General features: G+C 42.9%; 2 protein-coding genes across 4 annotated transcripts in view; one reads left to right on the top strand and one right to left on the bottom strand.

The window, feature by feature from the left end:
• The window catches only part of KPNA3 (karyopherin subunit alpha 3), a 52756-nt gene extending 35914 nt beyond the window's left edge, over positions 1-16842 (top strand). For 2 of the 3 annotated variants that reach the window (XM_048963490.1, XM_048963499.1), the window contains exons 8-17: positions 1321-1407; positions 1800-1969; positions 2683-2727; positions 5723-5854; positions 6895-7023; positions 8709-8813; positions 8949-9020; positions 9122-9284; positions 12066-12160; positions 13723-16841. In XM_048963490.1, the coding sequence (XP_048819447.1) occupies positions 1321-1407; positions 1800-1969; positions 2683-2727; positions 5723-5854; positions 6895-7023; positions 8709-8813; positions 8949-9020; positions 9122-9284; positions 12066-12160; positions 13723-13821 (1097 nt within the window). In that variant the 3' untranslated portion in view covers positions 13822-16841. Of the gene's footprint in view, positions 1-1320; positions 1408-1799; positions 1970-2682; positions 2728-5722; positions 5855-6894; positions 7024-8708; positions 8814-8948; positions 9021-9121; positions 9285-12065; positions 12161-13722 lie in introns of all 3 variants that reach the window. The other variant, XM_048963482.1, reaches the window with a different exon arrangement.
• Positions 16843-21739: 4897 nt separating this feature from the next.
• ARL11 (ADP ribosylation factor like GTPase 11) lies at positions 21740-23328 on the bottom strand. The gene is made up of 2 exons (XM_048963566.1): positions 22784-23328; positions 21740-22699 (listed from the first exon to the last, which is right to left on the bottom strand). Exon 2 carries the CDS (start codon positions 22690-22692, stop codon positions 22123-22125), a length of 570 nt encoding a protein of 189 aa, XP_048819523.1. The 5' UTR covers positions 22693-22699; positions 22784-23328; the 3' UTR covers positions 21740-22122.
• Between the last annotated feature and the right edge of the window lie 1325 nt (positions 23329-24653).

Raw genomic sequence — 24653 nt, 5'->3', positions numbered from 1 at the left:
ACTTTTCTCCTGCTCAGGTACCGATATGAAGTATTTTCATTTCTGCTTTAAAAGCAGGATTGCAGTCAAGTGTAAACTACATACCTGACCCTCCCCTCTGAAATATGTTGAATACATGTAGAGCTGCAGTGTAATTTCAGTAGTCAGAGAGAAAAGGAAGCATGAATATTCCCCTTGAGCTAATGGAAGTGGGATGGTTGTGACAAGAAAAGAGAGTGTTCTAAACAGTATTGTGTTGCTGTCCCTCCCAGCTCGTAGTAGAAATCTACTCCATTACTCATCCATGGCAGGGAAAGAATTTGACGTTCTCTTCATTCTTCATCCCTCTGCTTTTTTTTTCATGAAAACATATCAGGGATTTTTTTTGGCTTGTTCTCACATGTGAAATTATCACCAGGGTATCAATTCACAGTTGCTCACAAACCGTGTTGTAGTTTTTTAAAATTCCAAAGCCATTTTGGTTCTTACCGTCTCTACAAGAAAAAGTTTTTCCTTCTACATAAATTGATCTATTTTACATGAAAGACTATAGGATGAGTATGATAATATGTTGAGTTTAAAAACTGCTATAAGAATTCCCATGTGAAAAAGAATATGAGTTGTCTGAGGGAAGATGGCTCACAGCAACAGCAGAGGGATGGTTTCTTAGCTCTTAAGTGTATTTAATGCAGCAGAGATTGAAACAAAAAATCAGTACCACTTCCTTAATCTGCTGTGTTGCTTCTGTTATATAAGAAGAAATACAAACTTGTCTTAGCACTGTATGGCAGATGGATGTAAATCTTCACTACACGTGGAAGCTAACTATAGCCGCTTCTTGGGAGGAAGCTGTTTTCTTAAAATCAAGATTTGAAACACGTTTGCATGAGTAGGCATGTCATTCTGCTAGGTATGTATTGCTATCTTGGATAACTAACATCTGAATTACCAGGAAATTAAACCTAGCGCCTACGTACTTGTGGCTCTTAGGTAGCACTTGGAAAAATACGGGGAGATGTTGAAATGTGGACAGCATTGTTGTTTAATTCGCTTGTTCTCAGGTTTGTATTTTCTGCCTCTAGAGATTTTTATAGAAATGTTTAACAGGATTTGTATGCCCTTCATAACAGAAGCATGATCTTTTAGGTCTTTTCCAACCTTAGTGATTCTATGATTCTATGATTCTATGTACGTTAGTGTAAAGCACGGTAGAGAAGGTGTTGAATCTGAATCAATGGAAGTATTTTTAATTATGTCAGTTATTCCGTTTTTCATTATTTCAGAAGGTTATTGCAGTGTTTGAGTTCCACTGAACACAAATCCAATCTTTGCATTCCATAGATGCAGTACCCCTCTTTTTGAGACTACTCCATTCTCCACACCAGAACGTTTGTGAGCAGGCTGTCTGGGCGCTGGGAAATATTATCGGTAACTCTTGTTCTTACGATGATTTGCATTCAGGGAGTGTTTCCTTTTAGAATTTGACTTTTGAACATTGACATTATCATATGAGACTATGTTTCCTCTAAGTTCTGTGGCTTAATATATTTTTTCATGTGGCCAGAATTACGTACGTACATACTGTTGTTTTCTAAAGAATAGTGTCACTTGCTGCACAAAATGTTAGCAGGATAAATTTTGTGTCTCTTAAAATATACATACATATCCATATGAATGTATATTTAATTGAACACGAACTTTTAGTAGTAAACTGTTGGTGAGGAAACATAGAATTTCAGAATCCCAACATGCCATTGCATACATTTCAAGATTTTCCATTTTTAATGTAATTTCTTTTACAACAATTTTCATTTCTGTAGGTGATGGTCCTCAGTGTAGAGATTATGTCATATCACTGGGAGTTGTCAAACCTCTTCTGTCCTTCATCAATCCCTCCATTCCCATCACCTTCCTTCGGAACGTCACATGGGTCATTGTAAATCTCTGCAGGAATAAGGACCCCCCACCGCCTATGGAGACAGTTCAGGAGGTAAATACAGCATTATGAGACAGATGCTATTTTATACTCTGCACTAGAGGCCAGATATTTCACACTGTCACACTGTGAATTTATGCATGTCTTTTGCCACTGTCTTCTGCCACTTACTAGTTGTTAAGTAACTTGACTGAGATAGCAGCAAAGCTACTCATCTGAAGCTGGAAGATAACACTGCTTACTTATATATTAAAAAGGACACAAGAAAAATTGACATCTGCATGGTGTTAACGTACTTTTTATCTAAAAAGACTATAAACATGATTCTGTCTATATTCTATAAACAGAATCATTGGAATACAGTTATTTTCAGTAAGAGGAAATAAATATAGACTAGTGAATATAGTTTAGTTTGTGTTTTGACTAGCTGTGAACATACAGTTGTCAAGTCCCCACTTGAGAAGCACCTGAAAATCCCTTTACACTGATGATCGGGGAGATGTCTATGATGTTTGCTTGTTTTCCTCCAAAATATAGTCTACACTTTGTGTCTTTGAAACATATTACTGTCTTTTTTTGTGTTTTTACAAATTTTAAATAAGGTACATATTTTCATACATACTTTAGGGGAATGAGCAGTTGCTGAGAAGTACATGAGTGTAATATGCTAATTCAACCTCAAGCTAAGCTTTATGTTGACACTATTTGGATTCATGTTTGCACAGCAAATTTTATTCTGTTGTAATGACTGATGAACTTCTTTTCAGATTTTGCCAGCATTGTGTGTTCTCATTTACCATACAGATATAAACGTAAGTAATTTCTGAAGTTTTAGATATTTTGCTTTTCTGTGTTGTTTAAAGAGGAAATACTTTGAGATTGTATTTGAGGCAAACTTGATTTTGTTTGTTAACTTACATATAGTTGAGTAAATGTACAATTAAGTACTAAAACTAATGTAATTGTGATCATTCAGAGCAGGAAAAAGGAAGTGCGAGCACCATTTCTGAAATATACTTTCTAAAAGTCTTATTTTTACACTAGAAACTACATTTTTCAAAAATCCTGTTTTAGAGAGTTGTGCTCTAGAAGTTTGGAATTTTGAGATAAACTCTTGGCCTTAATTTAATTTACTTTCATTTTGCCTCAACTTGTTACTTTGCGTAAATAATAAGGTTTGAATTTTGGTTAGTCCTTTGTATGGTGAGAATCTGGTCTTTCTGATCCTTGTGGGTCTCTTCCAACTCAGGCTATTTAATAATTCTCTGGTTTGGAATGTATGATTCTGTTTATCAGTCCAGTCAAATACTGTGATCATATGGTTAAATCTAACTTCTGTAACCTCTTGGATGCCTGAATTTGCAACCTGTTTGACTAAGGAAATCGCATAGGAAGATGTATTTAAATATATTAATATTTAACTATTAAAGGTATTTAAATATTTATGCTCCTGAGCCATGGTTTTTGCATACATTTTCAAAGTCCTAGAGAGTGGTCTTACCTCCTGAGGTCTTTTATTGTGGCTTCAGGAACCAAGATCAGTACACGTAAGGGATACTGAGCTGCTTTTCAGCTCTTCTTCATATCAGGACTTTGTAATGTCTGGAATTGTTGCTCCCTGTAGTAGCACCACAATGTAAGGAAGCAGAAATTGAACACCTTGGTGGGTCTGGGGATAGGGCGTAAGGTTGGTGGAAGTGCCTTAGATAACCTAAGGCCTTAGATAACCTAAGGCATTTCCTTAGGCTTCCTCTTCGATGAAGCGTGTTTCTGCTGCTCTTTTAATGGTGTAGTCATTCCACAAATATTTGCAAACAGTTTAATTTGGGATTTTGCCAGGGTTATCCCAGTGTAATGTGAGTGGGAGACAGCACATGGTGACTTTACAGTTCATAATTTGGACAAACCAAAATGGAGAGTCATAGCAAAACCAAAAATACTTCTGACCTATAGGCTTTGGTTGGCTTTGCTTTGTTTTGTTTTCTGGCAAATTTGAAAGCTATTTGCAAGGAATGATTTTGTGGGAGCTTCTTAAATTAGATGTGAGGCTACGTGGTGCCAGGTTTTGACTGATCTCAGTAAGGGTACCCATCTTTCTCATCCCAAGAATCAGGTGCTGGTTGGAGGTACCAGCGTGGTCCCAGCCTCCCAGTACTGGAGCAGCAAAACTACCTGTGGTGATGAGTCAGTGAGGCAGGTAGATCAGCAGGCAGTCCTGTGAGCACCTCTGGTGGCTGCTGCTCTCATCACCACCAGGGCTGTGGGACAGGAAACTGGTGAAGCTCCATCTCTCACTGATTCTGCTGTGATGTTGGCTCCACTGCAGCACATACTGCTGTCCCTGTGGCAGCAGCGCGTGAAGGCAGCAGCAGGCTGCGTCAGGAGAGCAGTAGGTACATGTTGCTTGATCTCTGGAGATGGGTGGAATCAGTCTGTGGGACAGGTCCTTCTCACACCTTCAGTATTATTTAGCTTTCTTAATAGCTGGAAATTTTGAACAGCTATCTGTTTGAAAGTAAAGTGCAAATGCCTTTACTTAAATAGCAGATGAGGTTTCTTTCAGTTAAGCTGTCAGAGAGAGGAAGCTAGCTCACAGATCTCCATTTGGGTACGCTGCATTAAGCCATTCCCATCTCCTTCTCATAAGCTTCCTTAAATCTCAGCGAGCTGGGCTGCTAACTCCTTTTTGCTCACCATGAGACACTGGGCACAAACTCTGCCTGCAAAGCCTTCAAAAACTTCAGACCATCTAACCTCAGAACATAAATAAGTTGCTTAGATTTAGAGCCTATTGCTCTAACCTCTTTCTACTAAATCAGATGAGAGCCCCATTCAAAAGGTCGTTTAGTTCACAGAGTAGAATATAAACTGGGAGAGTGGGCTTACTGTGCTCTTAATTTAGACACTTCACTTAGGTGCAATGAGTTCAGGCTCTAGTCTTTCTTAAAATTCCAGAGAGTAACTGCTTTGCTTTTTTTAGCTTTGGAAATTGACTTAGAAATGCCCTCATGGGCATCTGGGCTTCTCTTCCTGTAGTTCTTAACATCACCTCCAAGTGATGGGATATTACCTCTTTTTCTGCTAGCTTTGTTTCTGCTTCAAATCCGACCTTTAAAACAACTAACTTTTCTACCTTTCCATTTTTTTGGAGGGCTCTCAAATCATCCATACCAAATCACCAGTGACTTCATTGTTACTTTCTTTAAGTGTGTAATAGTCGTTTCTTTGTGTTTGTTCCCTTCTCTTGAACAGTTGCCACCTTAAAATGTGTTTGTCCTTTAGCTGGTGTAAGAAAGTTCTTTGCTTTAGATTTAAATCTCACTGCACTGTGCATTGAAGTGTAGCTAGATGGCTTAAAGACTAAGGACATTTAGCTGTTGTGTATTCAGAAGATAGTAGATCTAACAGATGAGACCAGGGCTGAGAAGTTGGTTCACTATTGTCTTCAGAAAGTTACTAGCTCAGTTACTTAACTGAGCCATTCATCTGTCTCCAAAGTGCAAATCAAAGCCAACAATTTACCTTTGTCAGGTGGTGAGTGCTGTGACTTCATGTACCAAAACGTGTCAGTTAAAAGGATTTATAACTTACTATCACTGAACAAATGGCCCTGGTTTTCGTTGTTGTTTGTAATAATCCAACACTTAATGCATCAGGTTGCATTTGAGTTTTTCCTGTAACTAAATGGCATGCTTTTTTTTTTTCTTTCTTTGCCCAGACATGGAAAATAATCACTAAATTAAGATTCAGTGATAGGAATTTTGCTACTCAGTGTGTAAATTATGCTATGTTCTTTCCAACTTACAGATTCTTGTGGACACCGTTTGGGCTTTGTCCTACTTAACAGACGGTGGCAACGAGCAGATACAGATGGTGATTGATTCAGGAGTTGTCCCTTTTCTAGTTCCCCTTCTGAGTCATCAGGAGGTCAAAGTTCAGGTAAGTCTGCCTCAGTTTCCATGCATAGTCCTTTGTAACCTGTTTGCTTTCAAACTGTGCCATGGAGTATTTATTACTGCGGTTGAGATGAGCATTGTAGCTACAGTTGTTGTGGATAAACTGAACAAAAAGGTTACCTACACCAAGAAAAAACGTCTAAAATTATATTGAATCTCTTTTTGAAGTAATTTTTTTTATTTCAATAAAGCAGCAGGTTACAAATTTGTGAGTTAAGTTTCTCAGATTAAGTGTATTCTTTTCTGGTTACAGCATCTGAGTAACTCATGGAAATCAATTACAGTTTTGATACTTTTTGAATGTTAATGTCTTTGATTCTGAGTCTTTTCAGTAAATCTCTGATTTTCTACAAAAGGTAGGTTAACTGACTTTCAACACAAAGGGAAGCTTTAAGTTAGTTAATGTGTGCTTGATTTTTATAAATTAACCATTGGAATGTGGAAGCTTCTGTGCATATCTGTGCATTTGCCATATTTGTTTAGTTTGGACTTTGGATGAAGGTTGCCTGGCTCAAAATTTGTCAAACCAGTTCACTTAATGGAAAAGCCTCTCCAGTTTTCTATCACTTACAAAACATTTATTAATTCATAAGGATATAATGTGTGTTTTTGAAAGTCAACTGAGAGTAAATAAGAATATAAGTAGTCTTTTTTTCTTTATTATCCTGCAATGGAGATGTGAATTAAAAAGCTTGCAACGTTTACAGCCACAGTCAAGGCCTAGATATGTTTATTGTAACTCAGATCAGATACATGACAAATTATTTCTTTTGTTATTCTAATCTCTTTCTACTTTCTAATCTTTTGGAGTCGATCTGCAGCGTGCTTTTCAGTGAAATACTGCACTGTTTCTGTTTTGATGAAACAGTGCCTGTCCTAGAGTGCAGCTCAGCAGCCTGTAGTGCTGAACTCTCTTCTGCAGTGTTTTTGTAGAGACATTTAAAAATGATCTTTGTTTTAACAGAAGTAACAGCAACATTTTTAACACGCAGTTTTTTTTCCCTTCCCACTTTGCACGTTCAGACAGCAGCACTGAGAGCAGTAGGCAACATAGTAACTGGTACTGATGAACAGACACAAGTTGTTCTCAACTGTGATGTTTTGTCTTACTTCCCAAACCTCCTGACGCATCCAAAAGAGAAGATAAACAAGGTATGTTATCATCTGCTTCTTCTTTGCTTAATCCTGTTTAAAAAATAGAACAGTGATCTGTAGCATGGCACAGAAGAATTTCTCAGAGCTGTTATCTCTGGGTTGTCAGCAATTCTGCATGAAGACACCGCCTCTCAGTCTGGTGCAGAATTAGGGCAGAAGTCAAACAGGCCTATTGAGGGTCCCTTCGTTACTGTTAATGCATCAGTGCTGATTTTTGGGAGGACTGATTTTTTGCTTTCAAGTATGATTTTTTGTTTGCAAAGTGAGTAAGTGGTGAACTTATACCACAGGTTTTTGTATCTGAGGATTGTTGCTTTTGGTTGAGTTCAATGAGATGGGTAAGAATGGCCCAGTTTTTCCTCCCAAAAATTAAAGGGGTTTAACAAAACTACACTTTTTTTCACAGTTTTTTTTCTCTTCTGTTGTCCATCTTCATTTTCAAGGGAGTACAGAATACCACTGTCCTTTTTTGAAAACTATCCCTCCTTCCTTTTGGCAGAAGGAACTTTGCTGTTGCGAAGGATTAGATGGAATAGGGAGAATTAGATGAAAGGAAGTGATAAGTGCCCTCCTTTCTAGAGCTGCATTTGGTGATGTTTGCTTTATTTTTTGGTAATCATCATGCCATCTTTCCCTGCAGAGATGGGGCTGGCTGGAAAGGAGGCTTTTTCTCTTTTCTCTGCCCCTTTGTTTAGCTTACAAGATTTCCCCTTTTTAGTGTATCACAGAGGGGGATTCTGTTTCTTCAGGCCTCGGAAAATGCCAGTAGTGCTGAAGAAGTTAATTGTCAGCAGTTCAGACTGCTGTGATCTCTTTCTGTCTCCCCTTCTGGCACTCAGGAAAGAATGAGAAAGGGCTCTATGAAGGAGCTATTTTGCTTTAAGAGGAATCTATGAATACCTTTGAGTTTTTTGTTTTAATAATGTGAGGAACAAATACAAATAAAAGTCAAATGTACCTCCCTAAAAAATTGAACCCATTATGTTTTCTCCAGTATTTTATGATTGGTTTGATGGCTTATTAAAATCAGGTTGTTTTTAGGTCAGGTTGAGAGCTTTTTTTGGATATTCTTGATTGGCTTGGCAAAATAACCTGTTGTGAGCAGGAATTTTTTTATGCCAGTAGGTGTTAGCTATGCTGATGAACCACCTGAATGAGATAATTGCTTAGTAAGGTCTCAGGGCTGAAAGTCTTGTCTGATTATTAATGGGAAAACTCAAATGAGCTTTGTAAGCTGTGCTTCATATTTAAGAGAGTAAACAGGAGATGGAAGCACAAAAGGCTACTACTGACCGGTCAGGTCCAAATTTACAGTAGTTTCTTTATTTGGGCTTTCTTTGCTAAACTTATTTAGAGTTTACAAACGTGGCTATGGCTGTAGCAGTGCAAAGTGGATGTAAGGTTTAAGTTGGTATTGCTGCCACTGTGTGAAGTAAGTAATACTTTGACCAGTGAATTAATCATATCAATTTTGTAGTGATCTCGTGTGTGTTTGGCTTTCACAGTGCAATAAAACCTTGTCTGTTGCAAGTCCTACTGGGGAAGAAACCTGGAGGCTCTATTTAGAGATGGTTGTGATATGAGTTGAGGTTTTGAAGCTGTTTTTTTTTCAGTTTGATTTTTTTTCATCTGTTGACTGCTTTCAAAAATGTGTTTTGCTTTTTTATTTTGTTCAATTTTAGGAAGCAGTTTGGTTCCTTTCCAATATCACAGCAGGAAACCAGCAACAAGTTCAGGCTGTAATAGATGCTGGGCTAATCCCTATGATCATACACCAGCTGGCTAAGGTCAGTCAAGCTGTCAGCTATGCAAGTTGTCATCCTCTTTTTATAAACCTGACATGAGGAGTGTGTGATTTTTAATAATGAGCCTGACAGATGTTTCCATGTGGATTTTAATGAGCTATTAATTTTACTCTTCAGGGTGACTTTGGAACACAGAAGGAAGCTGCTTGGGCAATTAGCAATTTGACAATAAGTGGGAGGAAAGATCAGGTACGTATAGTAGGATTTCAGGTTGTCACTTAAACATTGCACATGCAGCCATTTCTAAGAAGCAAAATGTTCAAAGTCCTTTTTTTTCTTCCACTATTTAGGTTGAATACCTTGTACAGCAAAATGTAATCCCACCATTCTGCAATCTACTCTCAGTAAAGGATTCTCAAGTGGTACAGGTGGTGCTGGATGGTCTGAAAAACATCCTGATAATGGCTGGTGATGAGGCTAGCACAATAGCTGAAATTATAGAAGAGTGTGGAGGTATGTGCTTAGTGTGCTTAAAAAAAAAAATAATAAATTACTGAATTCTGTTCTGTCTTCTCTTTGCTGTCTGATGTTTAGTACAGAATTTTTGGGACTCTGGGCTATCTGAATAAGCATATGACACCCTATTCTCTTTATCTTGGTTTAGGGACAGTCATGTTAGAAACAATTAGTGGAGGAGCTTTCTGTAGCTAGGTGTTCCTAGGCTTATATGAGAATTGTACTTCATTTCATTTGGTTATTGAATATACTTGGTTTTGCAGTAAAACACACAATTCTTGTTTTAGTTCAGTGCCTTGGTAGTAGATGGCTGAATAGGGACCTGCTGGTCAAAGTGAGAGATGAAAGAAAATGCACAGGCAGTGTAAGTAGGGATGTGTTGCCTTGGAAGAATACAGGGATTCCATCTGAATGTGTAGAGATGGGATCAAGAAAGCCAAGGCACACATAGAACTGAAACTGGCAAGGGACATGAAAAATAACAAGAGTTTCTACATTTACACTGGTCAAAAAAGAAAGGCCAAAGAAAGTGTTGCCCCTCTGATAAATGAGAAGGGAGACCTGGCAACAACAGACATGGAGACCACTGACGTACTCAATGTGTCTTCACTCTCCGTTGGCCTTCTTGTGTCCCTGTACCTCTAGGCAGGTTGGGGGAGCAAAATACTTCCCAGTCTAAGAACAGAGCAAGTCAGAGGCTGAGTATGTACAAGCCTGTGGGGTTTATGTGCATGCTATTGTATGGAAGGAGCTGGCTGTAGTTGCCAAGGCTCTCTCTATCATTGCTGAAAATTCATGGTTGTCAGGGGAGGGTCCCCAGTGAGGAACCCTAACATTCCCCCAGAAGGGGAAACATAACTTCTATTTTTAAGAAAGGTAGAAAGGAATATCTAGGAAACTACAGGCTGTTGAACCTCATGTCTGTACCTGGGAAGATCATGGAGCAGATCCTCTTGGACACTGTGTTAAAGCATGTGCGAGATGTGGAGGTGACCCAAGACAGCCAACGCAGTTTCACCAAGGGTAGATGGTGCCTGGTCTGTCTGGTGGCTTTCTGTGATGGAGTGATGACATCAGTGGACAAAGGAAACATAACTGATGTTGTCTGTTTGGACTTTGATGTGGTCTCACACTACATCCTTGTCTCTAAGTTGGAGAGAGGTGGATTTGAGTGGTGGAACATTTGATGGATAAGGGTTTGGTTGGATGGTTGCAGCCAGAGAGTTGTGCTCAGCGGCTCTGTGTGCAAGTGAAGATGGGGGACAAGTGGTCTGTCCCCATGGGTCTGTCTTGGGACCGGAGCGCTTCAGCATCTTTATCAGTGACAGTGAGATGGAGTGTGCCCCTCAGCAAGTTTGCTGATGACACCAATCTGAGTGGTGTAGTTGACACTGTACAAGGGAGGGATGTGATCCAAAGAGACTTGGTCAGGCTTGAGAAGTGGACCCGTGTGAACTTAATGAGGTTTGACAAGGCCAAGTGCAACGTGTTGCACTTTGGTCAGAGAAATCCCAGGGATGTGTACAGAGTGGGAGGAAAACTCCTTGAGAACAGCCCAGCCGGACATGAATCAGTGATGCGTGCTCACAGTCTGGAAGCCCAGCAGTATCCTGGGCTGCATCAGCAGAGGGGTGGTCAGCAGTGAGGGCGAAGGCATTGTCCTCCTCTGCTCTCATGGGGCTCCAACTTGTGTACTGCATCCAGGTCTGGGGCTCTTAGCACAAGAAAGATGTTGCAGTGTGCCCAGAGAAGGGTGAAGAGGGTGACCAGAGGATTGGAGCACATCTACAATGAAGAAAGGTTGAGGAAGTTGGGTTTGTTCAGCCTGGAGAAGAGAAAGCTCTGGGGACACCTTGTTGCAGCTTTCCAGTATTTAAGGGAGCTTGCAAGCAGGAGATGGACTGACTATTACACAGTCCGACAGTGACAGGACAAAGGGGAATGTCTTTAAACTTCTTAAAAGAGGGGAGATATAGGTTAGATGGTAGGCAGAAATTCTTTATTTAGAGGTGGTGAGGCATTGGCACAGCTGCCCACAGAAGCTGTAGATGCTCCGTTGCTGGAGGCACTCAAGGCCTGGTTGGCTGGGGCCCCGGGCAGCCTGAGCTGCTGAGTGGCAGCCCTGCCTATGACAGAGTTGGAACTGGATGGTCTGTGAAGTCCATTCCAACCCAAACCATTCCATGGTTCCATGATAATAATTTCATTAAGGCTAACGCATACAAGGAATCAGGCTTTGGGATATTTCAATCTTAGTTTTAATTGATGTAGTGTATTAAGGTAGCACTGAATATAAATTTGAGATCTTGATGTATTGGAAGCTTTTCTCTTGTGTGTAACACATCCAGTGTTAGGGGACTAGGATTTTAATCTGACTTTAGGATGAGATTTTGTTGCCTTGGTCAAATAAAGCCACTTCCTTTGCTTATGTGCAGAATCATAGAATGGCCTGGGTTGAAAAGGCCCCCCCTGCTATGTGCAGGGTCACCAAGCACTAGACCAGGCTGCCCAGAGCCACATCCAGCCTGGCCTTGAATGCATCCAGGCATGAAACAAAAGCTATGCACTAGACAACAGTAGTTTTAAAAACAATATTTCAAAACAACCAGAAGCACAGTGGCTTTTATCTGAAAAGAGAGACGATTCCCTTATCCTATGTTCTAGTATGTTTCTGTAGTAATGTTTCATGGGTTTTCTTGGTTAGGTTTTTTTTCTAAAGTCATCACTAATTCACTCCCAATTAATTTTAAAATTCTTCTCATTTTTTTTTGTGTCCAGGGTTAGAGAAAATTGAAGCCTTGCAACAACATGAGAATGAAGACATTTATAAACTAGCGTTTGAAATCATAGATCAGTATTTCTCTGGTGATGATGTAAGTATGCTAAAGATGGAAAAGTGTATGCGCTGTGCTGTTAGCGCTCCGTTAGTAAGTACGTTGTCCTTGGTGATCTGTTCCATTTGTTGTGAGCATAGCCTGTCTGGGAGGCCAAGCTTCCTGCTCCCTTTTCAGTGCTCCTTCCCTGAATTGAAAGTCTTTGAAGAATTTCTCAATTCCAGGAATTTTCTTCAGCAGTATTAAGATGACTGATCTCATTTTGTGTAAATACATTGACACAGACCCAGCGTTCATTGCATTGACACATACATGAACATATAATTACTTATGATTAGAATCTGAATAGTTCTCTGGCTCTCCTTTTTTTTTAATTTTCTTTTTTACTTCCTCATACACCAGTCTTAGGAGCTGGGGAGTGGATCCTTGTTTCAGATAGATTACTGTATTTCAGCTCTGTAATTGCTCAGTGTGGAATTCACATTGAAGAGAATGAAAACAGAAAACTTTCTGCAGCTGATTGATGTGGACCACCTGATATTTTCTTGCATCCCGATATTTTGACCCAGTTCCCTATGCTTGTGATGATTCTGTGGACAGTGTCTGGTATCCTCCATAATGGTTCTGAGATATCTGTAGTTAACTGAAGGGCATGATCTTAGTTGGTATAGGTGGAAAAATAGCCTTGTTGAGGTTAGTGCTGCTTTTTTGTGCATTTACATTTTGCATAAACTAAAGTAATTTAGTGTGTGCCTAATTGGCTGAATTTACTGCCTTTTTTGGGGATCAAGACTGTACTTCAGATTATTGCCTATACTGGTAGCACGTTTTCTGGAGTTTCTGAAACTTATTAGAGATTGTAGAAATTCTGTAATTGGAAGACAGGAATTAAAAAACGTAATGACAGATGAATTTTCAGACAGTAACTTTAAGTTGCAAAATGAGCCCTTGTCGTTTTAGTACCACTGCAAACCAATGCAAATCCTGCCACTTTGGGAGCTCTGCATTCTCATAAGGTGTTGCTGGTCACTAGGTGCTCACCCCTTTGTTGTTAATCACATCTGCTCCTTTGGTGAGTCCTGTGAAGTGCGCAGGCAGTTGGCATTTACTTCAGAATCAGCATTGATAGCTTCCTATTGCATTAAAGGTGTGCAGACTTAGGCAGCATTGCTTTCAGAAGGCAGAAGTGTTAATTTGTCCACTCACAAACATCTGCAAGCAATTCTGAGACCAGATTCAGTCTTTGTAGTGGTGTGCCCTAGTCCTCCTCCTGAGAATTGCTGCTGTCCCCCAATGCCTTAGTCCCTCTTTCCAGTTCAGGTGTTAAGTTGCCCAAAGTAAAGAGAAATGCCTTAAGGTGAGTCAATTCTGCTCCTCTCCAGTGCCAGACCCCCAAAACCTATTTAGACCTCCCCACCCAGAAGGGCTCTAATGTGCTTGTGAACAACACACAGTGTGAGGCATGTGGCTGCTACAACCAAATTAATGCTATCGCAGTAATACTTAAAATAGATAAACAGATGAACATTTGTGGATCTCTTTTACAAGTACCAAATTGTGCTGGGAACAGACGTTTAACAGATTGCTGTTTTGTTTGATAGATCGATGAGGATCCCAGTCTCATTCCTGAAGCCACTCAAGGAGGTACTTACAATTTCGACCCAACAGCCAACCTTCAAACAAAAGAATTTAATTTTTAAGTTCAAAAAAGTGCAGCGTCTCTGTCCCACACCAGTATGAAGCACCACCAGATGGCTACCAAGTGAAGAAACAAAAGGCTCCAAGACACACATGCCTCTTCGTTTTGATGCTTCTAAAGCAAGCCATGTATCGGTCACTTTGCAGTTGCCAAACGTCACTATCACATGGACTGTAAATGCATATGCATGATCTCTTAAACTGTTTCAGAATTCTTTTTAACGGTCCCAACTACCTTTTTTTGCCTTTTTCCTGGTGCCACATGCTGACAACCGCAATCTGCAGTTCTGTTAAGAAAATTCCATAGTGGTGGCACATTGGCTTTCCACGGAAAAGTAGCTTCTTTGGAAAATGGTGCGCTGTGGATCAAGACACTTTGGTATGATGCGTACATTTTGGAAGACTACAGGGGCCCAGTTTGCTCTGAGCCTTCGTCATTGTCCTCCACAAACATATTTTCATATACTTTATGTGGAAGAATAGATTAAAAAACGCAAGCCAAATGATTTCATTGGTGAAACTGAAATAAAAGTAACTTAAGCAAAAACAAACAACAACACAACACTTGGCAATTGATTAAACACTTAAAGCAAACAGAAAAACTACTTCATCTATCAGTAATTGATGTGTGTTCATTAACTGCCTCAGAAACCAGGGTTGGAGAATGAACTGTAGATTTGGACTGGTAAAGCTTTTGCCATTATACCTAATTTTTGAGAACAGCGAGCCCTATTTGACCACTCACTTCAGCCTGTGTGTTCCTGCTGTTTTGAAGTAATCAAATGCTGTGCATGGTATTTTACCTGAGCTACAACCTGTTACGGACTTGAACTTCTGGTTAAGCTGAAAGCAAGAATCCCAGACTGTAGAGAAAAAAAAAAAAAAAAAAAATTCTGTCCAAAAAAACGTATCGGTTAAAAAGAATCTTGCTTTCAACTTTCAGCAGTCAGTATATTTTGTTTTAAATTGATAATTGGATATGGTTGATTCATATTGGGTTTAAACTGTGGAGCTTTCATGTTTACTGTAATTTAGTCTTAATCTATTTTTTACTTAGTAACCAGTGCTTTTGATGATGTGGTTGGCAACAAACCAGCAACTACTTAGAAGCGTCATAAAAGCTTCATTCTTGGAGTATTGGAAGAGTTACTCAGAAACCAGTCTCAAATCTTAGTCGCGCGATGAAACAAGATGCAAACTGGTTGCCGTGTGAGGCTGTATGGAAGCTGCCGCCATTCAGCAACAACCTGATGTGCAGCGCACATTACATAACTCTACGTAAGGTATGTGAGGTCACTGCTTTAGGAACATGGCCCAGTGGTTTTCAAAGGGATCTCGGTGTCGCTGGGGCGAAGATGGATAATTCCGTAAGCTATCACACAAACTGGTTTTGTTGCTGTTGTTTACTGGGTGTAATTTCCCAATGCGTTGATGTGAAGGGATAGAAAAATCTAAACTAATTTAGTTATTGGATGTGGGTTGTATTTACTGTGATGAAGATAAGGACAGATGCCATCAGAGCTTTGTGGATCAGCTGTTTTTCCACTGATGAACAACGCATAGCAGGTGTGCATTCATTAAATATATATCTGCCAAGGTGGAGCCACTTTAAAGAGCGAGTTGTCTTGTATCCCAGCTGGATACAAGCGTATGTTTAAACTGCAAGATTTTTACTTGCTAGATAATCTGTTTTAATATAGTGGTTTGGCCTCTGATTATTTATAGGTTTTATAAATTTTAGAATCAATTTCTCTTTAAGGTGGCTCAGATTTTTCAACTCTCGTGCACATAAAATTGAGTTGAAGTTCATTGTGCCTTTTTTCTTTTCCCAGAAGTTGAGTTGAAGCTTCATATGGTAACTGCATCCTATTCACACACTATAGTCTAAAACCTTGAAAATGTGTGGTGTTCGCTAAGAAACTAAACAATAAAAAGTCAAAGTTAGGTAAGGTCACAAAGGTTTTGTGGAATTCGAGTTCCAGCAGGTGTTATTGTGAACAAATATTTCCCCTTCTAACTCCATTTCGTTTCCTTCTCTGCCGTATAGACTGACGGTTACCCTGCTCAGCCTGTGCTCACTATTATCCTACCGATTACCTACAAATTGATATTAAAGTAATGGTTTTCCACGACTGTGAAGATCTGATCTTTTTCTTGCACTCAGTGCATTATGTTAAAAGTGAACATCGGCGAACTGAGTCCAGGCAAGACAAGGCGTGTGCTCAGTTCTTTCTGTTGTGACCTTATCAGCTTTTGATTGGGATTGCACCATCGCATAGTTAATAAAGGAAACAAAGTATATTGCTGCACTTTTACGTTTTCAGAACAGTGTTTAAAATTGCATTGTTTTTATTATTTTTTTAAACTATCAGTTAAAATAGACTAAAACGTTCTTTCAAAGAGGCATCTAAATGTGTTCCTAATTTTGTATATGGGCTTAGGTTTTGTAACCAATAAAAAGCTGCTATCAAATACTATAAAAAAAAAATAATTCAAGAAGTTATTTTGAAAGTTACGGAACTGCTTAGTCTTTGCAGATCAACCTATAGGGGTTTTTGTCCTTGACTAAGTATTAGTTAGCAGAAGTCCACCTCAACGTCTGCCGTATGTTACAAGAATGAATAAAGTAAGCTAACGCAGTGGTCTCTGGAACTTGGGTACTGTTCTGGTACGGAGTTTTATACATTTCTGTCAGGTGTTGCCATAAACGTGTACAGGCGGCGATGGTAGGCGGGCTGCGGCTGATGTGTGTAACTGGGAGACGGTGAGTTCTGCTGCCTGCATGGTGTTCTGTAGCATTGAGGAGCTCACCGTCCTGCTCCACCTCCAGAGATGTCTCCAGGTTCCCAGTGCCACTTGGGATCTGTTGTTCTGCAGTGATTTGCCACGCGGGATGGCAGGCGCCTCTCCTGCAGTGTGCCTTGGGAAGCCCTGGGCAGGGATCTGTGGCCAAGCTGGGTGGCAGCAGCCCTCACCTCAAGGTATGAGTTCCCCTCTTGGGGTTCACAAGTGGATTGGAAATGGGCTTTGCATTGTCCTGTGGTATCGTGGCCATCTGATAGCTTCCACTGGGCCCTACCTGACTGACTGTTGGAGAAATGAATGTGTTACTCTAGGAAACGTCTTAGAAGGAACAAAAACTAGAAGATACGCTGATCCTCCTCATACTTCTTAAAACACAAGTGTATCGTAGAATCATAGAATGGCCTGGGTTGAAAAGGAGCACAATGCTCATCCAGTTTCAACCCCCTGCTGTGTGCAGGGTCACCAACCACCAGACCAGGCTGCCCAGAGCCGCATCCAGCCTGACCTTGAATGCTGCACTTCCATTTTGTTTGCTTAATCTGCACAACAGAGAAATAAGCATGAAGATGCGCTGCAGATGTATTTAAAACAAAACAAAACACCACCTTAAAATCTCTAAGTATGGCCTATTTTGTTACTCTGCTCTGACCTATAATGCCCTTTGGGTTTTGAGTGTTTCAAATGGGTCTTTTCTACCAAAGCAACCTGGTTGCCTTGTGTTCTTTCTGCTTTGTTGCATAAAAAATTGCTCCCTTTTGTGGCAAAATCACACGTGTATTCAAGCAGATGTAGGACAACAAATTATGGCAAGCCATTAGGAAGCACCTCTCGAGAAGGGGAAAAGAAGCAGTGGAGAGCTTGGGCAGCAAGAGGCAGTGCTTTGTCACCATGGCCACCACCATCCCGCTGTCCCTGTGATCCAGGGACACAGGTGTGGAAAGTGAGCTGGCTGTTCTGTTTCCCGTGGCAAACTGTGGTTTGTTTTGTGGGTTTTTGTCGTGTGCTGAGATGAAGCATAATGGAGCTCATGTTTGCACCTTAACTATTTGTGTGCTGATCACCCTTTGTGATCTGTATCTCTGTTTGTTTAATCCTACCTCATGGAGCCAGGTGGGAACTTATGTGAATCCAAAAGAAAAGAGAGGGTGAGATGGAGATGTACTGCGAGCAATCAAGCTGCTTTCAATGTTTGTGCAGGAAGATGCATTTCTTGCCCCCTGATCACATCCATCGCTGTGCCCTGTTCCTCAGCCTTTCAGACAGCTCTGCAGGATTCACTGTGATCAGCACAGCTCCTGGAGGAAATCTTCCAGCTTTCCAGAACTGACTGCTGGAAAACATCACTCCTATCAGCTGGGTGAAGAGACTGGAACAGAATCCCATAGGAATCATAGCTTCTCCTGAACCTCGCTGCCTTTTTAAACATGGAGCAGAAAGGCCAGGTTGGATGTGGTGCTGGGCAAGCTGCTCTAGCAAAAGGTGTGCCTGCCCATGGCAGGGCTTTGGAACTGGGTGTATTTTAAGATCCCTTCCAATCCGGCCCAAAGGCAGCTGCAGAGCTGAAAGGAATGAGTTTGGTCTCTATTTCCACTAGGAACAGTGTCAGCAAGGGAATCTACGTGGGATGTAAGAACATCTCCCATGGCTAGGAGGAGAGACACCAGAGAAATACAGAGATTTCAGTTTCCGTGCTGGCTAAGGACAAGGTCATGAAGTCTGCTGGCTGCACCGGGTGGAGCTTCCATCAGATCTGTGCACATCCCTGCCTTCTTGGCATCTCCCATTGCTCAATGGGTACCAGAGACTGCATTTTCCTGGGGTGATGAGAGATGCAACCAGCGTCAGCTGCTGCAGGAACATCCCTCCCTTCTACCTGCAGTGGGTCCAGCAGCCACAGCACCCACATTGCCCACCTGCTTCCGTTGTCATCCTTTAATCCCTCCACACGCATTCCTGCAGTGTGAAAACCTCAGCATCTTCCAAGATTTTGTTTTTGCTTTTTTGTTCCCATGTGGATTGCTTGCCTTGCCAGCTCCTGGGCACCTGCTCAGGGTGTCCCAGCTGGAGCAGAGGGCTCTACCAGCCTTGGCCTCAGCAGGCAGCTCGTGGAGAGCAGTGACTGCTGTGGTACATCAGCAAAACTGGTCCTGGTCTGCTCTGGGACGGTGTCTGTCTTCCTGAGGAGATCTCCAGCTCAGTCCTTCCAAGGACTGGTTCCTCTGTTGCTAAATCTGGCCTGGGGCTGCATGGGTTTGTCCTCTCACTGGAGAAGCCGATGGCTTTGTGACCCCATCACGATGATGGCTTGGTTACAAAAAGTGAATTTAAGAATAATTCATCAACTCTGTGAACTTCGGGTCTTGTAATGCTTTGCAGACAAGAAGTTGATTGTGATTTAAATGCCATAATCAAGAGTCAGAAAGGTGAGGAAAGCCAATTAATTAACCCTTGTAAATGCCAAGGTGTATTTAATTGTAATTTATCATTTGTTGTGGCCTTAATTGCACGGCTGGTGTTTAATACCATGTGGCAATGGTGTTTTAAGCAGTGGTGGCAGATGAAGTTTAGCTCCTGTTTCTGTGAGCTACATGCAGTGAAGCTTTATAGGTGGTATTATTTAGGAGGAGGAAATGATTGTACACCTCTTAGGTGTATTAAGGTCATAATAATGACATTTCTCTGCATTTTCTAACAGTTGCTTTTGCAAACTCCTATGACGTAAAGCCTAGATGGAGCTCTGAGCACCTGATGGAGCTATTGGTGTCCCTGTTCATTGCAGGGAAGTTGGACCAGATGGTCTTTAAAGATTCCTTCCAGCTCAAACGATTCTGTGATTCTGTAATGTTGAAAAAAAGAAGTTATTCTTAGCATTTCTCATTCTCGTTGCCCTTTCTGCCCTGAGGTGTTCCTGTGTCTCTGCCTTACAGCTCCTCTTTGAACCGTCCCTGGGCAGTGGTTCCAGTGCTCCCCTTGACCCCACAAAGGCCCCTGGTCCTATCTGATCTTGGGATGCTCACCAAAGCCAAGGGGACGCAGGGCTGGGACCCATCAGAGTAGGCCCTGCCTCTTACTAGTTGTTGTCAGCCCTATGAAAAGGTTCCTGGGTCATCAGCTGTATCCTTTCCAACACTGTACATCCTCCTGTATGCATACAGAGATTCTTCTTTTTGGTGTCCCCAAAAGAGGTGGCCGTCCTTGGACGTACTTAGAATGGCTGCACAGTGCCTTCAGCAACCTGCTGTAACCTCAGAGCTGGCCCTGCCTTAAGCTGTGCTTTGAAAGATGTCCTCCCAAACTCAGCTGTCCCGTGACTTGGCTTCTTCTGCACATAGATATAACCTATGGCCTGCAGATTCAAGTCAGAGAAAAGCAGATCATATTACCAGCTGAACACTGATGATAAGGCCAGGGAAACAGGGCTGATACAGCTGTGGGGAGCTGCTGGGGTGGCAGCTGTAGGAAGTCAGCATCCAGGAAAGCTGTTGGGAAAGGTTCCCCTGCAGAATCTCCACAGTAAAGAAGTGACGGCCCCAACAGCTTCCTCCAACCCTCCACGCTGCTCTCTTTGCACCAGTGAGTTTTGACATGCAGTATTTAAGTGCTGTTGTGCAAGGCTTTTATTAGGACAGAGGAGGCTGGATAGATTTACCTGTTCTAACGCGCTCTGCAGCACAGGAGGAATGAACAAAGAAGAGAACCCTGTGGTGTTGTTTCAAATGTTACGAGCCAGCATCGTTCTGGCAGTCTCTGTCTCTACACACCAGGAGCCAGCTGTAAAAGCAGAAGCAGCACAGCGTTTCAATCTGCACTGAGTTTAATGCACTGCTGATCCCACAGTGTCCAATGGCCTATCTTGTACCATGAGGAATGTGAGGCCGCAGCATCAGCAAAGTGGGTACGGAATATTTTGGGGCACAGCAGTGTAACAGAGTGATTTGCACTGCACCCATGGGTCTGCTGCTCGAGGACACCATGTGTCCTTTCCACATGCTGCACAGACAGCCTAAGTTTGCTCATCTTGTATGAGTGCAGGTGCTTGAGCACTATTTTATCAGATATAAATAATTCTTCTGTCATGGTGCAGCTAAAAATTATGACATTTTTCACTTGGATTTTTTTATGGAGAACTTCTTATATGTGGTCTTGTCAGATTCTGTTTGTTCGTGACCATTTGAACTCTGCATTCCAGCTGCTGCCTCCTATGAAATGAGACCAACGGCTGGGTTGTTAATTCTTAGCACCATAAAATGCACTGTTAGAAATAGAAGAAGACTTTATGCATTTTTCTTTGGTGATTGTTCTAGGTTGAAGTTCTTCTGTGAAAGCACTTGATTTCTGCTAGCAAAAACGTTCTACCTTCTCTCTCTCCTTCCCCCCCCAACACTTCCATTCATTTCATAATAGAATTATAGAATCATAGAATCACAGAACATTCCCAAGGATCACGGAGTCTGACCCTGGCTCCACAAAGCACCACCCAAAATTCAAACCCTACATCTGAGAGTGTTGTCCAGATGAACTCCTTGAACTCCAGCACTGCCCTGGGCAGGCTGTTCCATGCCCACTGCTCTCTGGTGCAGATCCTGTCTCTAGCCCCCAGTTGCCCCTCTCCTACCATCTCTGTAGCCCTCCTTCAGATGCTTTCTAATAGTTTTATGTCCTTTTTGTGCCCAAAACTGCATCCAGTGCTCGAGGTGAGGCTGCTTCACTGCAGTGTAGGGCAGACAATCCCTTCCCTCAGCCATCTGGCAATGCTGTGTTTGATGCACCCCAGGATACGGTTGGCCTTTCTGTCTGCCTGGGCACACCACTGACTCAACCCTGACTAAGAGAATTTTGGGTGCAGGGAGCCCTCAGGCATAAATCTTATGGCTCCTTGCCCCCGTGGCCTCAGTGAGAGCAGATGGAGCCCTCACTGCAGCAAGGGCTCCTTGCCCCATCCTGAGCTGCACATGATGGGCATTTTGGGTGCCCAGGACATGGTGAACATGGGGAGCCCTTTGGCTCTCAGTCTGCCCACACGATGGTTTCGCCTGATTTTAAGATATCCCAGAGATGGGGCTTCACCTTGACCCCCAGTGTCTTGCCATGCAGGCATTTCCAAACGCTCAGAAGTCCAAATTTAATTTCTTTATATTTAAATATAATCCAAGGGAAAACAGGTGCCATTTTCCTGAAAACAGCATTCACTAAAAATAACAGAAGGAAAGAATGAACCAAGACAAGAATCACAGAATGTCTTTGGTTGGAAAGGTCCTTTAAGTCCTCTAGTTCCAACCCCCAGGGAACAAGGAATTAATACACACGCATTGTCCATCAGCACTAATCCTGATTGACTTCCATGGCTTGAAGATCATACCCACAGGTGACATCTTACAGCCGAACAGCTGCTGCAAGTCCTGCTCCACCAGGGTTGTAGTGTGAGCTGGGAGGAAAACAAAACCCTTCTGTTTCTTGTAGACACATCTGGCAGAGCAGAATCCTGTTCTGAATCCGGTTCAGCTGAGGGGCTGCTCTAGGGCCAGGGATCCCTGCCTCACGCCCCGGAGCAACTCCCCCAGCACCCCCAGGATGTCTTGCAAGCCCTGCCCAGTGTGGGCACTGCATCCCCGCAGCATCCATGGGTGCCCTGCCAGCCGTCCCCTGCACAGTTGCTGTCCCAGCTCAGCGGGAGCCATGGCCCCTGGCAGCTCCTGCTTGTTGGCCAGGAGGAGGACAGGGACCTCAGCAAGACCAGGGTGGCCCAGGGTCTCCTCCAGCACCGCCAACGCTTCAGGCAGCCGAGCCGTGTCTGCGCTGTCTAGCACAAAGACCAGGATGTTGGTGTCCTCCAGGTAGTGGTGCCAGCTGGCCCGGAGGTTGGGCTGTCCCCCAACGTCCCAGAGGTTGAAGGACATGCCGCAGGGCGTCCGCATGGCCTCCACGTTGAAGCCCACGGTTGGGCACGTCTCCATGGCCTGGCCGCCCTTCAGCTGGTACAGGATGGTGGATTTCCCAGCGAGGTCGAGGCCCAGCATGACCACACGCGCGTCTCTTTTGCGCCAGCCTTTGGAGAACAGCTTCCCCATCGAGACACTGTTGCAGCCAGTCAAAAAATATAGCTAAAATAAAACGTATTTCTTGGATAATATCAGTGAATAGCAGAGCACTCTGTCCTACCTCCCTTAGGATTGCTGAAGGAGGAAACAGGCAGCCGGCCCTGGCTTCTCCGCGCAGCTAGACCAAGGCAGAGCTGTTATTTCAGAGGCATGGAGCAGAGCCAAGGAGCACAGCCCAGAATTACGGCTTCTGCACTCCCGCCCCGCCGCCTCCTGCCTCCATCCCGCCCACAGCCCTAGGAGAGCTCCGCCAGCATCCCGCAGGAAGAGCCGGGCACTGCACGCTTCCTCCCAGCGGGGCAGGAATACACCAGCTTTTGTTCATTGGCTTCTCGAGGGGAAATCCACCCCCAGCCGGACAGGAGGAAACCCGGGCTGCTCTGGGAATGTGCTGAATCACAGCTCAGGGGTGTGGATTTCAACACGAGCCACAAGACAACCGACAGTTTGCAGTCTTAAGACCGCACAACACAAATCTCAGTTCGGCGTTGGTTTTCACGACCTGCTGCACGGTGCTGATGGATTTAAAGAGATGCATGCAGACAGAAATTCTAGTGTTTGGCAGAAATACGACCAGCACGAAAATCCATAAAACTTATTGCATCAAGATGCTCACTACATTTTGACTTCTGTAAGTAAGGCAGTCAGTCCTCCGACACTGGGGGTGGGGAAAGAAATCTCTGCTCAAAAAGTTTACCAAGATGGCACCACTCCAACTTAGACACCAGCGGCAGACACGGGCTGCTGAAACGGCAGAGCTTCTTGTGCAAGAGCAGCAGGTGGCAGCCAGCAGAGCCTGGCAAAGTGGATGGTACCCCCATCCGGTGGGTTTCTTGCCCTACAGCTGCTTGAAAGCACGCTGTGCTGAAGCAGCCATAAATCTGCAGAGCAGAGCAACGCTCTCCAGGTTTCCCAGAAGGAAATGTGATTTATGTGTTTTTCCCCATGCATCAGCAGGAGATGTAATTTCCTGGGTGCTGCTGTGCCTGGCAGCTCCGTGTCACATGGCACCACTGCTGGGACAAGCCCAGCACTGCAGCATAGGGAGGTGGCCGTCTGGACATACAGACAACTTTGGCAGGTGTTCCTATGAGAAAAGGCTGAAGCACACCCCGTACAGCTGGGGCTGGGAGGTACTGGGACCACCAGAATACAGAAACAGAAAAAGAGAACTACGGTAAGGAGCGCAGTGATCCTAACCCTGCAGCCCAAGGGCTGCCCAGTGGCCCGAGTCCTATTCCTTAAAGGAGTTAAATCGGTGCCTGGCTCTTTAACCTATTTCTCCTCCAATCTGAGGAAACCTTCCTCCCATGTTGCCTTGGGCTGTGAGATCAGCACAGTGGGTATTTTGTGATGTGCCAATGCGTGCCACGAATTGCCCCTTGAATCTGTGTTTCTCTGCCTTTGCTGCTGCTCTGCTCTGAGGCTGGACGAGTGGTACGGATGATCTGTTTCATTCTCATATCCCTGGTAATGAACACAAGTCTATTCATTTTCTTTCTCCCTGCCACTTGTTCTAGTCGTGGAGGTGCAGTAGATGCCTGCAGAGTCTGATCCACCCACAGCTGTGCTATAAAGGCATCATATTCCAATAAATAATACATGGGTGCAATTGCAATTCTGTGTAAGAGAGAAAAGAAAGTAAAAGCAGATGAGACAAGCGCTGAGTGAATCTATTGCTGGAGCAGGAAGGCTGTACACTAAATAATTCAGAAACTGTGTTCAGAGGTGAGGGCAACCCTTACTCCAGCTATATCTTTTGTGGGCAGAACAAATGCTCTCGCCTTGTTTTTCATGTCTCTGAAGCAAGGATGGCGGTAGTTAATTCTGCTTATAATTAATAGATTCATAGAATAATTAAGGTTGGAAAAGACACTGGGATCATCTGGTCCAACTGTCAGCCCACCCCCACCATGCCCACCATCCATGTC

The sequence above is a fragment of the Lagopus muta genome, chromosome 1, assembly GCF_023343835.1.
Source record: "Lagopus muta isolate bLagMut1 chromosome 1, bLagMut1 primary, whole genome shotgun sequence".
NCBI classification, from domain to species: Eukaryota; Metazoa; Chordata; class Aves; order Galliformes; family Phasianidae; genus Lagopus; species Lagopus muta.
Note: the sequence above shows the minus strand (reverse complement) of the source record. Positions and strands in the feature narration are given on the sequence as shown.